The sequence below is a fragment of the Oncorhynchus masou genome, chromosome 14, assembly GCF_036934945.1.
Source record: "Oncorhynchus masou masou isolate Uvic2021 chromosome 14, UVic_Omas_1.1, whole genome shotgun sequence".
NCBI classification, from domain to species: domain Eukaryota; kingdom Metazoa; phylum Chordata; class Actinopteri; order Salmoniformes; family Salmonidae; genus Oncorhynchus; species Oncorhynchus masou.
The window spans coordinates 25,453,213-25,468,559 of NC_088225.1; the positions used below are offsets into that span (position 1 = coordinate 25,453,213).

At 44.0% G+C, this 15,347-nt stretch overlaps 1 protein-coding gene across 3 annotated transcripts; it reads left to right on the forward strand.

Annotated features, from left to right (window-relative positions):
- Positions 1 to 345: 345 nt before the first annotated feature.
- si:ch211-256e16.3 (kelch-like protein 20) lies at positions 346 to 15,347 on the forward strand. 3 transcript variants are annotated; one of them, XM_064987016.1, is made up of 12 exons: positions 346 to 474; positions 1,747 to 2,035; positions 5,897 to 6,031; positions 6,197 to 6,388; positions 6,820 to 6,963; positions 11,546 to 11,732; positions 12,153 to 12,299; positions 12,510 to 12,638; positions 12,904 to 13,080; positions 13,413 to 13,559; positions 13,771 to 13,936; positions 14,298 to 15,347. In XM_064987016.1, the coding sequence occupies exons 2-12, from the start codon at positions 1,766 to 1,768 to the stop codon at positions 14,467 to 14,469; spliced, it is 1,866 nt and encodes a 621-aa protein (XP_064843088.1). In that variant the 5' UTR covers positions 346 to 474; positions 1,747 to 1,765; the 3' UTR covers positions 14,470 to 15,347. The 3 variants fall into 3 exon arrangements, with proteins under 3 accessions (XP_064843088.1, XP_064843089.1, XP_064843090.1); XM_064987017.1 differs by lacking the exon at positions 346 to 474 and adding an exon at positions 2,485 to 2,539 and having other exon boundaries at positions 1,948 to 2,035; XM_064987018.1 differs by lacking the exon at positions 346 to 474 and having other exon boundaries at positions 1,961 to 2,035; positions 5,913 to 6,031.

A 15,347-nucleotide genomic window follows, 5' to 3' on the forward strand; every position in this document is an offset into this window, starting at 1 on the left:
AAACTGTAAGTGACTACAACCAGTCGTGTGTGTGCCAGTATGCAGATGTTGGTCATTATATGAAATCTGACCATATCATACATTGCATAGGATCACCACTGACATTTACAAAGTCTATCTCTGATGTAACCATGAGTCACTGGAGTGGTATTATGGCTATTGGTGATAATATGTGGATTTACAGCTTCAAAGGAGATGCATAATACAGTGTGACTAACTGATATACACAAAATGTGTTTTATTACATTATACTTTGAACCGGTACATGATGGATCAACCTTTTAGGGTGTAACCAAGCAAGGACCTTCGAGGACCTAAACAGCAGGGGGCGATAAGGAGCTCTGTTTCACTTTGCTGAGAAAGTAAAACAGAGAGAAAAGAAGACATGGCGTCTGGTGGTCACGATTCTTAACAATTTTTCGGTCGACACCTGACAAATTTGGATTGTTCTATTGATGCGGCAATGTTTATCAGGTAATGTAACATATTATCATAATGTCAGGGTAGAAGTGCATGGTCTGCAGTCTTAGCTTTTGGGCAATAAATGACAATTTTAGGAGGCAAGTGTCGATCATCATTTAACTTAGCAGTTGTCAACAGTGTCAATCAGTCTGAGCGCTTTCCAGAAATCTTCGGCAATAACAAACTAGCTTGTTAGTGTTTTAATCACATTCATTGCATATGTAGTGTTCTAATCTCAGTTTCAATGTACTATTTCAATCGAAAGAATCAGTTTGCGTCCTCAAAATTATTGCTTTGGTTGAAAATGGTGTAATTGTCATAAGGGTGAAATGTAATTACTACAATAGTATGTTGTGTGAACTGGAATGGAATTATCTGGTCTTGAAATTGTACTAGACACTTGTGATGCTGCTATAAATTCCCTCACTAACCTTATTTTAATGTTGTATTATTGTATTTGTTATGGAGAGGTCAGTATATGAGAGGAGACTGTTGCCCCAGTGGACTGAAAATATTCTTGACAGGCAAACTGGGGAAAAATAGACTGTAGCCAGCAGATTCGACCGGCTTGCTTAAAGCTGCTCTAGGGTTGGACAGCATTCCTGTGTCGATTTTAAAGCCTCTGCATGCTCAGTCATACACAGCATTTACTCCGATGCGGCTCTGCAGAAGTCAAGGCATTCATACTTCTTGCAATTCGCATAGCTGTTGTCAAGGAAGGGAGCTTGTGTTTATACAGGACATAATGCAACCAGTCATGTCAATGCAGAGCTATACGGAGTTGTTATTCACATTATTACAACATTTTGGAGTCGAATGGCATTGCCGTGCAGAGCTTGATTTGTCTTCTGCTGACCTGGGGGATGAGAAATGCGTTGTACTCCGAATTTTCCCATTATCCCAACTGTTAAACTGAGAAGATTGAACGACTGCTAGTTTTTCTGGAAAAGTGTAATTGTTGTCCTCATGCTAGATAGCAGAAGACATAGCAGCCATTTTGTTGTTCAATGCGCCATTCCATAATGGTTGCTGTGACTACCTATAACTAGCATGATGTCAGTGTAACAGTTGGGATAATGGGACAATTCATAGTACAGCACATTTCTCATCCCTGGATTACATATCCCTGGTATGTTTTCTGAGCCAAATCTCACGCCAGGTCCACGGTTTCTTAATATACACAGGAATGCTGTCTGACCCTAGTGCAGCTGTAAGCAAGTGGATCAGATCTGCTGGGTAAAGACTGTAGGCTACGGTCTCTATCTGCCTCTTCCTCCCCTACAGGCTTGACTAAAGTGAAAGGATGGCCGATATCATTGCTGTGAACATCTCGGCCACATCCGCCACCTTCTTCCTGCCCCCATCTCCTGTCCTTGAGGACTCTGGCTTTCCCCTGGCCTCGCTGGACAGTGAGGACTATGTGTTTGTGGAGGCCAGGCACCCCAACAAGGTCCTGGAGGGCCTGAACAGCCTGCGTCTCAACAATGCCTTCTGTGATGTGACACTGTGCTGTGGGGGGCAGGAGTTCCCCTGTCACCGTATCGTACTGGCTTCCTTTAGCACCTACTTCCAGGTATGGACAGTGGTGTACGGTACAATACAACCTTATTAATCCCCACAAGAGTGCAGAAAACATACATTGTCCAGGAGCAGACATAGAATGCATACACTACTTCTCCATACACTACAAGGGCAGCAGGTAGCCTAGTGGTTAAGAGCGTTGGGCCAGTAACCGAAAGGTCACTGGTTTGAATCACCGAACCAACTAGGTGAAAAATCTGCCAATGTGCCCTTGAGCTAGGCACTTAACCCTAATTGCTCCTGTAAGTCGCTTTGGATAAGAGCGTCTACTAAAATGACTAAAATGTATATGTAAATTAAATTGTGGGTAGATATTTGGGGGGACAAACAGTAGACGTTGGATCTGGGAGTCGTTCCCCAGAATATTTGGGGAAACTTTTTAAAAGGCATTTCTTGTAATTGTGCACAGTTTGACATTACTTTATTATGCCTCTCTTGAAGGGTTTTTTGAAAACAGTACAAGTGGAAGGATAAGTCAGCACCATCATGAATTAAGGTATTTCAAGGCAGATATTAAGAAGACAAAAAAGATCAAGACTGAGTTTTATTATAATTGTGAATATTTACCTATAAAAAGAAAGTTCCTGCAATTCTACATTTTGACATGAATTTATGCCCTCTTGACGGGTACTTTGAAAACGGTATAAGTGAAAGGATAAGTCACCAATGAAAGTATTTAAAATATTAATAATACACAAAAGATGAAGACTGAGTACTATTATAATGATGATGCACATATTTACATAGGATGTCATCTACTAAGTTGATCATACATTGACTATCAAGTTTTCATAGTTTACAGGTGAAGGTTGAGCTAAAACACACCTTGAACTAAGGACTGGCTGAATGCCTGTTGGAGAGGTAGGGGAGAGTCTTCATTGTAACTGTAAATTAGTAATATTTCACTTACTGGTACTGAAGCGGGAGATATATATATATATATATGCTTATTTATTTTTATATATATATATATGTATGTATGTATGTATGTGTGTTTATATATATATATGTTTATATGTTTATATATATATGTTTATATGTTTATATATATATTTATATATGTTTATATATATATATTTATATGTATTTATATATATATATATATTAGTGCGTCTGTATAGACAGCGGAGGAGGCTCAGTGCGTCTGAACGGGGCCGGACTAATGCAGAGCAGTTTTATAAATGCTATTCTACACACTTTTGTCATGAGGCTGAGAGAAAATGTTGCAGTTTTAAAGCAATTATTTTGCAGTTCTTCACATTTGCCATGAGGTAGAGAGAAATGTGCTGTTTTATAGCTCATCTCATGCTTTTCACATTTTGCCATGAGGATGAGAAAGAATTTTGTAGTTTTAAATCAAATGGCCTGTTATTCTGCAATCAACCTGGTCAGAATATTGGAGGAGGACCGGCCTCCCGGGTGGAGCAGTGGTCTAGGGCACTGCATCGCAGCGCTAGCTGTGCCACCAGAGACTCGGGGTTTCGCCCAGGCTCTGTCGCAGCTGGCCGCGATGCACAATTAGCCTAGCGTCGTCCGGGTTACGGAGGGTTTGGGGTAGGGATATCCTTGTCTCATCGCGCACCAGTGACTCCTGTGGCGGGCCGGGCGCAGTGCGCACAGTGTTTCTTCGACGCTGTGTTAAGAAGCAAGTGCGGCTTGGTTGGGTTGTGTTTCGGAGGACGCATGGCTTTCGACCTTCATCTCTCTCCCGAGCCCGTACGGGAGTTGTAGCGATGAGACAAGATCGTAAGCACTAACAATTGGATACCACGAAAAGGGGGTCAAATGTAAAAATTATAATAATATTGGGGGAGGGGACATGTCCCTCTCATCCCCCGTGGAAATTTTGCATATGATATACTAACACTTACCGGACAGTCAGACTGTGTTAATATACAGTGGGGCAAAAAAGTATTTAGTCAGCCACCAATTGTGCAAGTTCTCCCACTTAAAAAGAGGAGGCCTGTGATTTTCATCATAGGTACACTTCAACTATGACAGACAAAATGAGAGAAAAAATCCAGAATATCACATTGTAGGATTTATTTGCAAATTATGGTGGAAAATAAGTATTTGGTCACCTACAAACAAGCAAGATTTCTGGCTCTCACAGACCTGTAACTTCTTCTTTCGTTACCTGTATTAATGGCACCTGTTTGAACTTGTTATCAGTATAAAAGACACCTGTCCACAACCTCACAGTCACACTCCAAACTCCACCATGGCCAAGACCAAAGAGCTGTCAAAGGACACCAGAAACAAAATTGTAGACCTGCCCCAGGCTGGGAAGACTGAATCTGCAATAGGTAAGCAGCTTGGTTTGAAGAAATCAACTGTGGGAGCAATTATTAGGAAATGGAAGACATACAAGACCACTGATAATCTCCCTCGATCTGGGCTCCACGCAAGATCTCACCCCATGGGGTCAAAATGATCACAAGAACGGTGAGCAAAAATCCCAGAACCACACGGGGGGACCTAGTGAATGACCTGCAGAGAGCTGGGACCAAAGTAACAAAGCCTACCATCAGTAACACACTACGCCGCCAGGGACTCAAATCCTGCAGTGCCAGACGTGTCCCCATGCTTAAGCCAGTACATGTCCAGGCCCGTCTGAAGTTTGCTAGAGAGCATTTGGATGATCCAGAAGAAGATTGGGAGAATGTCATATGGTCAGATGAAACCAAAATATAACTTTTTGGTAAAAACTCAACTTGTCGTGTTGAACACCATACCTACTCTGAAGCATGGGGGTGGAAACATCATGCTTTGGGGCTGTTTTTCTGCAAAGGGACCAGGACGACTGATCCGTGTAAAGGAAAGAATGAATGGGGCCATGTATCGTGAGATTTTGAGTGAAAACCTCCTTCCATCAGCAAGGGCATTGAAGACGTGGCTGGGTCTTTCAGCATGACAATGATCCCAAACACACCGCCCGGGCAACGAAGGAGTGGCTTCGTAAGAAGCATTTCAAGGTCCTGGAGTGGCCTAGCCAGTCTCCAGATCTCAACCCCATAGGAAATCTTTGGAGGGAGTTGAAAGTCTGTTGCCCAGCAACAGCCCCAAAACATCACTGCTCGAGAGGAGATCTGCATGGAGGAATGGGCCAAAATCTTGTGAAGACTTACAGAAAAGGGTATACAAAACAGTATTGAGATAAACTTTTGTTATTGACCAAATACTTATTTTCCACCATAATTTGAAAATTCATTAAAAATCCTACAATGTGATTTTTCTGGATTATTTTTTTCTTCTCATTTTGTCTGTCATAGTTGAAGTGTACCTTTGATGAAAATTACAGGCCTCTCATCTTTTTAAGTGGGAGAACTTGCACAATTGGTGGCTGACTAAATACTTTTTGCCCCACTGTAAGTCGATGGCCTCGAGGTTTGAGCGTTGGACTTCCGGAGCCGACAAGGTAAAAAAAATGTTGCTGTGCCCTTGAGCACAGGGCCCTTGCTCCTGAGGCACTTAACCCTAATTGCTCCAGGGGAACAGTACAATGGTGAACCTGGCCGTGACCCCACTCCATGCGGGTGCCTCAGGGGGAGTTGGGATATGCAAATAACAGGACAAATATCAGCAGCACCCCCCACCCCCCTGCTATACTACATAGACCCAGAGGGAAATACAGTGGTGCAACGGGGATGAGCAAGCTGACGGTGCCCCTGCTTCTCAACTATTCCATTTACTGAATGGATACAGTTTACTGATGACCGTGCATCTTTTATATTGTCACTCACTGCAGACCTGAAGTACTTACATGTGGTAATTTGCTGTTGGCGCTTTTCCATTGGCAGTAGTATGTTTCTCTCTTCTCCTAATGCTCTGCCGTCCCCTCTGTCCTCCCCAGGCCATGTTCTCCACAGACCTGATGGAGTCCAGACAGGAGCGGGTGGCCATCAACGGAGTGGAGTCCCAGATGATTGGCATGCTGGTCAGCTACGCCTACACGGCTGAGGTGGTCATTTCCAAGGCCAACGTGCAGGTGAGGTAGAACCGTTGTCTTCCAGTCTCACTTTGTAGTCAGCTTCTGGTTTAGCATTGCAGTTGTTAAATTAAAGTTGTACTACCCCAGAGTTGAAGTCAGTTTCATATAAATGTCCTGAGTTGACTGTCTTGAAATCAAATGTCATTGACCTGTGACCCCCAGGCCCTGCTGGCTGCGGCCAACCTCTTGGATGTGATGGCAGTGCGCGAAGCCTGCTGCCGCTTCATGGAGCGCCAGATGGATGAGATGAACTGTGTGGGCATCCACTGCTTTGCTGAGGCCCACTCCTGTAGGGAGCTGGAGAAACACAGCATGGACTACATCCTCCAGCACTTTGGCAGTGTCTGCCAACAGGTGAGATAGGGAGGTCTGGATTGTGTAGTCCAAACCTGGGACCTGGTCTCAATAGTTTCAAATGTATTTTTCACCTCTGTTCTCCTTCATCTGTGCTGCATTGAACACAATGATCCCAGAGAGGTATTTGGTTTCACCCGTGTTGTTCCTTCAGAACAGTGCAGATGAAGGAGGGGACATTTCTCATGTCTCATTGTTTAGACATTCCCATTCTTTGTGTATATAAGAAAGGGGAAGTGACATCATAGTCAACTGTCTTTTGTTCCCCTTGCTGGTCTATGCCAGCCCAGGATCATGTTCCTTAGGCACCAAAAGGAAGAAACTAGACTTAAACAGGGAGGGACTACCTGGACTTCTTCCAATAAGCAATGTAATTTTTTGCTTAAATTTCAAGATCTTTTGAACACTGCCCCCCCCCCCCCCCCCCCCAGGAGGAGTTCCTCTCTCTGTGTGCAGACAAGCTGACGGAGATCATCGCCAGCGACCACCTGAACGTAGCCAAGGAGGAGACAGTGTTCGAGGCCACCATGCTGTGGCTGGACAAGAGCGCCACCCGCAGGCAGAGCTTTGAAAAGGTCAGCATGAAAACACAACAGTCAATGCAGTGGTCCCCCATTGTCTGTGTGTTGAGCGGTATCTAGGCGACAGATTGTGTCCAGCTCTGTGCTACGCCCCCTCCCTACAGTTCTCTGTTGACTGTGGTGGGGGGGGGTTTAAGCTCTGGAATCCCCAGTAGATCTGACCGTCTGAAACCCCAGCTGTCAGTCACTCAGCGTTACATAAACGTTAGGGGTGTTAGCAATTTGTTATTCTTCAAAAATACAAACTCCAAAGCAAATCAGGGAGAGAAAAGTAGGTTTATTCAGAGAGGACAAATCAAGATGTTATGCTGGGAGTCAATGTTCAGTCTCCCCTGTCCTCAGCTTTTCCCCACCGAACAAAAGAACAGGATGTCATTTATAACCCCCCACCCTAGCCTGGGGTTGACCAATCAGAAGTCCTTGCAGTAGAACTTGGCCAATGGCCAAATAACCAGTATCCTGCTCCCGACTCAATGTACAGACCAATAAAAACGTGGCCCACGTCACTCAGTTCAGGAGTGACATTCCACAGATTCTGAACAGATGTTGAACTGAAAACCAACTCTTATTTACAAATCGCTATTGACCATTAGTACTCTAGTACACTCGTCCTCGGAATTGTGTATTTATCTTCAAAATATTATTTTATTTCCCCCTAGACCATTTAAAAAAAGAAACATGGTTAAAATGTCATTTTAGAAAACATAAAAAATAGACAGAATAAAATACATTAGCAGTAAGCATAAAATAATTCACATTAAACACCTTGCATTTCTATAAAACACAAAGGGCATATTGTACTTGCCGTTGCCATAAGAAATAGATTTCACACAAAGTTATAGAAAAGAGGTCTTAACAAGTGTACATCTGAGAGAGCATGGTTCACTACAGCACCGAGGACAGTTACCACGGGCACATTGACCACAGTCATGAGGCTTGGTGTGGTGATGATCCCCACCACATTCTGGTCCCCACCACATTCTGGTCCCTACCACATTCACATTGTGGTGTCTGGAGGAAGCATCAGAGTAGCTGGATTACATGGTGTCTTTTCAACTATACACACGTCCCATAGATCTTTACTCACGACTTTAGTTGTGGCTATAGCTACCTTGCTAATTGGATATTGTTTTGTGCAAGGTGGGGCATCACCTGTCAAGCACACTGATTCCATATCCACAGTTCCACAGTCATTTCTCTTCATAGTCCAAATAGCATGGTTCTGAACTATAGATTTCTGGGGTTGTCTAATTTGTCACGTCACCTTTTCTTAAGGAATGTTCAATGTTGAGTCAAGTTACATAATAACATCAAAGCCTAAAATAGGTTGTTCAAATGAGCCTATCCATACCCCTGCATCAATCTTCATTGGACCAATAGAAATTGATAATGGTTTGGTTTGTTTCATATCCGTCTTCCCTCCACTCCTGTTGCTCCCATTTTCTTTCCCGTGTACTGAGGACATATATGTTTTGCATAAGATGTGGGCAATACAGTGACTTCAGCACCTGTATCTACTAAAAAATCTACTGCAAAGTTATTAACCATCATGTTCACATATATTCCATCCGATTTCATGTGTACACCAGCTGAGATGGGACGTAAGAGGGGGGTCTATTAGTTTACCTCCACAGCATCAAGCAACCTCTGCTGCTGAGCTGGAGAGCTTTTTAAATTTCTGCACAAGTATTGTGTCGTTGGGGCTGTTGTCTTGTTTCAATTTTCCCTTAGACGGACCCTGCTTCTCTTGGCCACTTCTCATAAAATCATGTTTTCTTTTCTGACAGCCTTGCTGCCAGTGATCAGAAACCCCGCAATAATGACACACCAGGTTTCTCTTCTCCTGAACGGATTATGTTGTTGGTTTCACTCGGAACCTGTATAACTCTGGTAACCACGTCTCATGGAAGCTTAAAAGTTTTTGACCATTAATCCAACTGTTTTGGAGTTTGTTTTTACTCCCTTTCACAGCCTGTGTTCTGGTTGGCCTAAGACATTGTTCGTCACTGCTGTCAGAATCTGTTGACTCAAAGACAGGCAGTGCCAACCAGTTGCTTGAAATCTGATCTGCCTTGCACAACTCAGTGTAAGGATAGATTAGGAGAACATAGGCCACGGGTGGGAGTCATGTCTGACTTTCATCTGTCTCCTGCTCTACTTTGAAATGGTTATAGACAGTGAATTTAAAATGTCATGTTCACATCCGAAAGAGCTGTTCCACCCTTTTCCAGAGTGGTTTTCTCACTTAACAATGACATTACATTAACGTCAAAATTTATATAATATAAACTCAGCAAAAAAAGAAATGTCCCTTTTTCAGGACCCTGTATTTCAAAAATAATTCATAAAAATCCAAATAACTTCACAGATCTTCATTGTAAAGGGTTTAAACACGGTTTCCCATGCTTGTTCAATGAGCCATAAACAATTCATGAACATGCACCTGTGGAACAGTCGTTAAGACACGAACCGCTTGTAGACGGTAGGCAATTAAGGTCAAAGTTATGAAACTTAAGACACAAAACAGGCCTTTCTACTGACTCTGAAAAACACCAAAAGAAAGATACCCAGGGTCCCAGCTCATCTGCATGAATGTGCCTTAGGCATGCTGCAAAGAAGCATGAGGATTGCAGATTTGGCCAGGGCAATAAATTGCAATGTCCGTACTGTGAGACGCCTAAGACAGTGCTACAGAGAGATAGGACGGACAGCTGATGGTCCTCGCAGTGGCAGATCACGTGTAACAACACCTGCACAGGATCGGTACATCCAAACATCACACCTGCGGGACAGGTACAGGATGGTAACAACTGCCGAAGTTACACCAGGAAGGCACCATCCCTCCATCAGTGCTCAGACTGCCCGCAATAGGCTCAATCCCATTGAGCACCTCTGGGACCTGTTGGTTCGGAGGGTGAGGGCTAGGGCCATTCCCCCAGAAATGCCCGGGAACTTGCAGGTGCCTTGGTGGAAGAGTGGGATAACATCTCACAGCAAGAGTTGGCAAATCTGGAGTAGTCCATGAGGAGGAGATGCACTGCAGTACTTAATGCAGCTGGTGGCCACACCAGATACTGACTGTTAATTTTGACCCCCCCCCCCTTTGTTCAGGGACACATTATTCCATTTCTGTTACATGTCTGTGGAACTTGTTCAGTTTGTCTCAGTTGTTGAATCTTGTGTTCATACAAATATTTACACATGTTAGGTTTGCTGAAAATAAACGCAGTTGACAGTGAGAGGATGTTTTTTTTTGTGCATTTTTTTTAGTTTATGTATGTGTTTTTTGTTATATAACCCCTTTTTGAGGACCCCAACCTCTTCTAGAACACATTGTTTCTGTAGGGCTTGGCTACCCGTAGCGTATGTTCACTCAAAGCTTTTTGAATGATTTACAAGGCTTACATTTACCACGTGTAAAAATTGCTAGAAGGTTTCACAAGAACAGACTCCAACATTTTTTATACAGTAAAGGACTACACTCTGTAATAAAACAAAGGACTTGAACACTTATACATCACAGATACATATCACTCATTGCATACACTATTTGAACCTGTTTTGGTTTGTTTAAAAGGATTTTGGTCTAGACTCACCCAGCAATTCTGTCATCAATCAGGAGATTAAGAGTTGACTCCCCAAAGTGGGTTGGGCTCAGCCTCTTTCTTCTGGATAAACACACAGTTGATAAGTTCTTATTGTTGTTCAGACCAATTCATCAGGAACACGACACCAAGTGTTAGCAATTTATGTTATTCTTCAATAACACAAACTCCAAAGCAAATCAGGGGGAGAAGAATAGGTTTATTCAGAGAGGATAAATCAAGATGTTATGCTGGGAGTCAATGTTCAGTCTCCCCTGTCCTCAGCTTTTCCCCACCAAAAAAAAGAACAGGATGCCATTTATAACCCCCCAACCCTAGCCTGGGGTTGACCAATCAGAAGTCCTTGCAGTACAACTTGACCAATGGCAAATAACAAGAAAAATCAAAAGTAACAGTCAGTATCTGGTGCTCCCGACTCAATGTACAGACCAATGAAAATGTGGCAAATGTAGCCCACATTGCTCTGAGTTCAGGAGTGACATTCCACAGATTCTGAACAGATGTTGAACTGAAAATCAACTCCTATTTACAATTTGCTATTGACCATTAGTCCTGTCATCCTGTGTTGTGTATTTATCTTCAAAATATTCTTATAGGGGTTAGAACCCCATTGTATGGTCCTGTAGTAACCATGGGCCCTGGAAGGTGTCACCCTGGCCTGGCACCAATATAATTTAAAGCCTCAGATGTGAGTCGGTGTCATTTTGGATAGGTCAGAGGTCAGCGACACTATCATGTTAAGTGGAAGTTGGAGGTATCAAGGTCGCTCTGATAAAATGGAATAGGACCTAACCATTAAATTAAATGAACAAAATTGAAGGTTAGGTCCTATGGCCTTGTTTTAATGTGTATATAACACTGTAGAGGTCGGATGGAGATGCCTACCTGTGTCTGTCTGCTCATGTCTATATCCAGTGGGTGTGTTTGTTTTCAGTGTATGTGTCTTCATTCTAACCCACGTCTCCCTGCAGGTCTTGGAGCACATCCGCCTGCCCCTGATCAGCCCGTACTACATCCACGATGTGATTGAGTCTCTGGAGGTGGTCCGGGAGTCCCAGCGCTGTCAGAGGCTCATCTCTGAGGCCAAGGACTACCTGCTGCTACAGGACCGACGGGGAGAGCTCTACTGCCCCCGAGCACGCCCACGTAGGTCCACAGGTAGGTACCACACGCATGGATACATGAACATACACACTCCAAATACACCCTGTCACCCTAACACACACAAACACAAGGACTACCTGCTGCTACAGGACCGACGAGGAGAGCTCTACTGCCCCCGAGCACGCCCACGTAGGTCCACAGGTAGGTACCACACGCATGGATACATGAACATACACACTCCAAATACACCCTGTCACCCTAACACACACAAACACAAGGACTTGAACACACACACATTTAACCTCCCACTCCACACGCCTAGTGCTTTAATTAATTAGACTTCTGAAGCGCAAACCCTGGTATGCCTGGAGGCTTGTTCTACCAACTGCCTTTAATACAATGATCAGCTCTCTGAAGGGACAAGTCTCTGTGGCTCCCCAGTCACATCCCTGTCTGCTGGCCTCTCTGTGACAGGGACAGCTGAGGTGATTGTGACGGTGGGAGGAGAGGACGATAAGGTGGTGCTGCGTAGCGTGGAGAGTTTTGACCCCCTTACCAGCCAGTGGAAGAGTCTGGCCTGCCTGCCCTTCGCTGTCAGTAAACATGGCCTGGTGGTTTCAGGTGAGGACCATTTGGTTTAGTTTGTATATTAAGACCTAGTGGTAAGCTGGATCCTATGTCATAGATAGTTATAGGACCTTTGTTACATTTTACCTCATGCTTGAGAAAGAGATGAAGAAAAGAGATGTCAGTTTCTCACAAAATACATACATTTTGTGAGGAATTTGATCATTTTCTAATTTATTCCAATCTCCATGTTCACTCCCCCAGGCTCCACTCTGTACCTGGCTGGAGGGGAGTTCCCTGATGGCTCAGCCAGCAGAGAGATGTGGCGCTATGACCCCTGCTTCGACTCCTGGCTGGAGATGGCCCCCATGAACGTAGCTCGCTCAGAGCTAGGTAAAAATCAGTCAATTCTAGCAATTTATTTATCCATTTTTACATGCTATCTGACATGTCATAACACTGGTTAGGACAGCCGGGGACATTACTTTTTTTGTAACAGCTTAGGTCCCCGTCCATGACTTCTGTAATGGAATAAAACAATAGCCAATACAGTACATTCTTTGTGAATGCTGACAGACTTCCATTGGATAACTCCTCTCTGTTTTAAAGTTGAGCAGGCCAGCTCTTCCATAAATATGTCCCCCTCCCTTCCCTCCAGGTTTGGTGATGCTGGACGGCTATGTGTTTGCAGTGGGGGGCTGGGAGGGCCGTTCCCGCCTGGACTCTGTAGAGTGTTACAACCCCCACACCAACACCTGGCAGTTCATGGAGTCGGTCAAGATGGCCGTCACCAGCCCTGCTGTGGTGGCACTGGATGGACTGCTCTATGTCACAGGTAGGGGAGATCATTGCTCACCCACTTCCAGAGAAGTCTATGGCTGCGTTTACACAGGCAGCCCAATTCTGATATTTTTTTTCATTAATTGGTCTCTAGCTCTGAAAAAGATCTGATGTGATTGGTCAAAAACCTATTTGTGGGAAAAATATCAGAATTGGGATGACTGTATAAACTCAGGCAAAGTATTTACTGTGGACAGTCACAGCAACTCTATAGGTTCAGCTTGGTTTATATCATTTTTCTGAAATTGCTTTATGCGGTAGTTTGATTTGTCTACAGGTCATCTTTAATATTAGATAGTAACTTATCAGTGTCCTCCTGGCTCCTAGGTGGTGCTGTTCTAGAGGATGGTGACGGCACAGACCTGGCCCAGGTGTACAACCCTAAAACGTCTGTATGGACTGAGGTGGCCCCCATGCAGATCGCTCGCTCCGGCTCTGCTGCCTGCACCCTGAAGGGGAAAATCTACGTCATAGGTATCAGGGATCAGTTCTGACTTTTAGATCACAATGAATATATTTACATGGACATGGGGGACCTGATCCTAGATCAGCACACCTACTCTAAGATGCTTGATACATAGTGACTCAGGAAAAAAGTAGTAAGGCCCAAGTTTGAAGCCAGGGGATATTTCCACATTGTCTGTGGAAAAATACATTAGGATTTTCTGCTGTATTCCATTCCTAGGTGGATGGCATGCGTCCACAGAGAACACAGACAAGGTGGAGTGTTACGACCCCAAGAGTAACCAGTGGACCATGTGTGCCCATATGAGGGAGAGGCGCTACCGGCCCGGTGTGGCCGTGGTGGACGGCAAGATCTACGTGCTGGGTGGAGAGGAGGGCTGGGACAGGTAAAAGACAGCTCCATGTCAAGCCTTTTCTAATCATATTCAGCTTGATTGTATTTATTAGGCCACACCTGAGCAAAATGGTTTTCAACAGAAAATGAAATCAAGCATTTCTTATTGAACAGGTTGACGTATTCTCTCCCTATTTCAGCCAGTTTTCCCACGTTTGGTGCCTACTGAATACGACCCTGATTTGGCAGGTGCAAGGCCTATAAAATATATTTTTAAGGAGAATATGAAAAGTATCTGGGCTGCCTATGGCACCCTATTCATAGCACTACTTTTGATGAAATGGCACCTTATTCCATATGTAGTGCACTACTTTTGACCAGAGCCTACACAACCTGTCCCATCTGTCCGCCAGGTACCACGACACCATCGAGCGGTACTGTGAGGAGACAGACAGCTGGGAGATCGTAGGGGAGATGCCCACCAGCCGGAGCTGGCTGAGCTGTGTCTCTCTGCAGCTGAGGAAGGATGCCCATGGGGGCAGCCGCCCCGGCACTGCCTCGGAGACCGAGTTCTCTGTGGACTGAGGGAGAACTCCCGACGGAGGTCCTTGAACCATTCATTTATATTGCTCCAGGCTGCCACCTTTTGGAGAGCTCTGAGTATGCATCTCTGCCAAACAGTCAACCTGACCCTGGCTGTTAAGGTGCTGAACAAAGTCACTCTGTGCCAGAGAGAATGCCAGAGGGCAGCTAACTACCTTAGTTGGGCTGGTATTCTGTCTCATCGTGAGTCTTGACCTTGCCAAGTGACTGCGCCTCCAGGCTTAACTCATGGAGAAGGACAGTTGTGTGACTGCCTCAATGGCAAGCCTGACAAAAGTGGTCTTTATTTCACCATGAAAGCCTGTTCTCTTACTCAATGGCATGGTTCCATTCTGTTGCCATGTCAGTATGTCCATGGTAACGGTATCATTTAGGATGGATGACCCTCGTCACACACTTATGGAACCCTCTCTTTTAAAGTTACGTGAACGTTTGGGGTCAGGGTGTTTCATTAAACTGTCACCAAGATGTTCTCTCCACAACCATCGCAGTCTATTTTTGCATTATTTGTATGTGACGTTTTGTATTTATTTGATGTCTTTAGTTGAGGATGGCCCATTTTATTACAATTGGAAGATCATTATTTTTCCCGTTTATAAAAGATGCTCTTTATTGGCCAAAGAATCCATTGTAAAAACAGTATTTAAGACTAATTAGTGAACAAAAGCCAAACATGTTAAGTGTTTTGTCATGCAAATTTGGAAGGTATGTTCACAATTGCCTTTTGACTGCCTGTTAAATGGTTTAGTTTATATGTCTAATCGGTATGCTTAGTAAATGTTGCTTTTGAGTAGTCATTTTAATTCTGTAAAAGTGGAAATGTGAATTTAATAAAAGCATATCGATGCCAATATAGTTAA

Excerpts from the sequence above, each read along its gene's own strand:
- si:ch211-256e16.3 (XM_064987016.1), top strand. The coding sequence starts at position 1,766 with ATGGCCGATATCATTGCTGTGAACATCTCGGCCACATCCGCCACCTTC. Across the intron at positions 6,389-6,819 it reads TTGGCAGTGTCTGCCAACAG|GAGGAGTTCCTCTCTCTGTG; the intron begins GTGAGATAGGGA and ends CCCCCCCCCCAG. Across the intron at positions 12,300-12,509 it reads ACATGGCCTGGTGGTTTCAG|GCTCCACTCTGTACCTGGCT; the intron begins GTGAGGACCATT and ends TCACTCCCCCAG.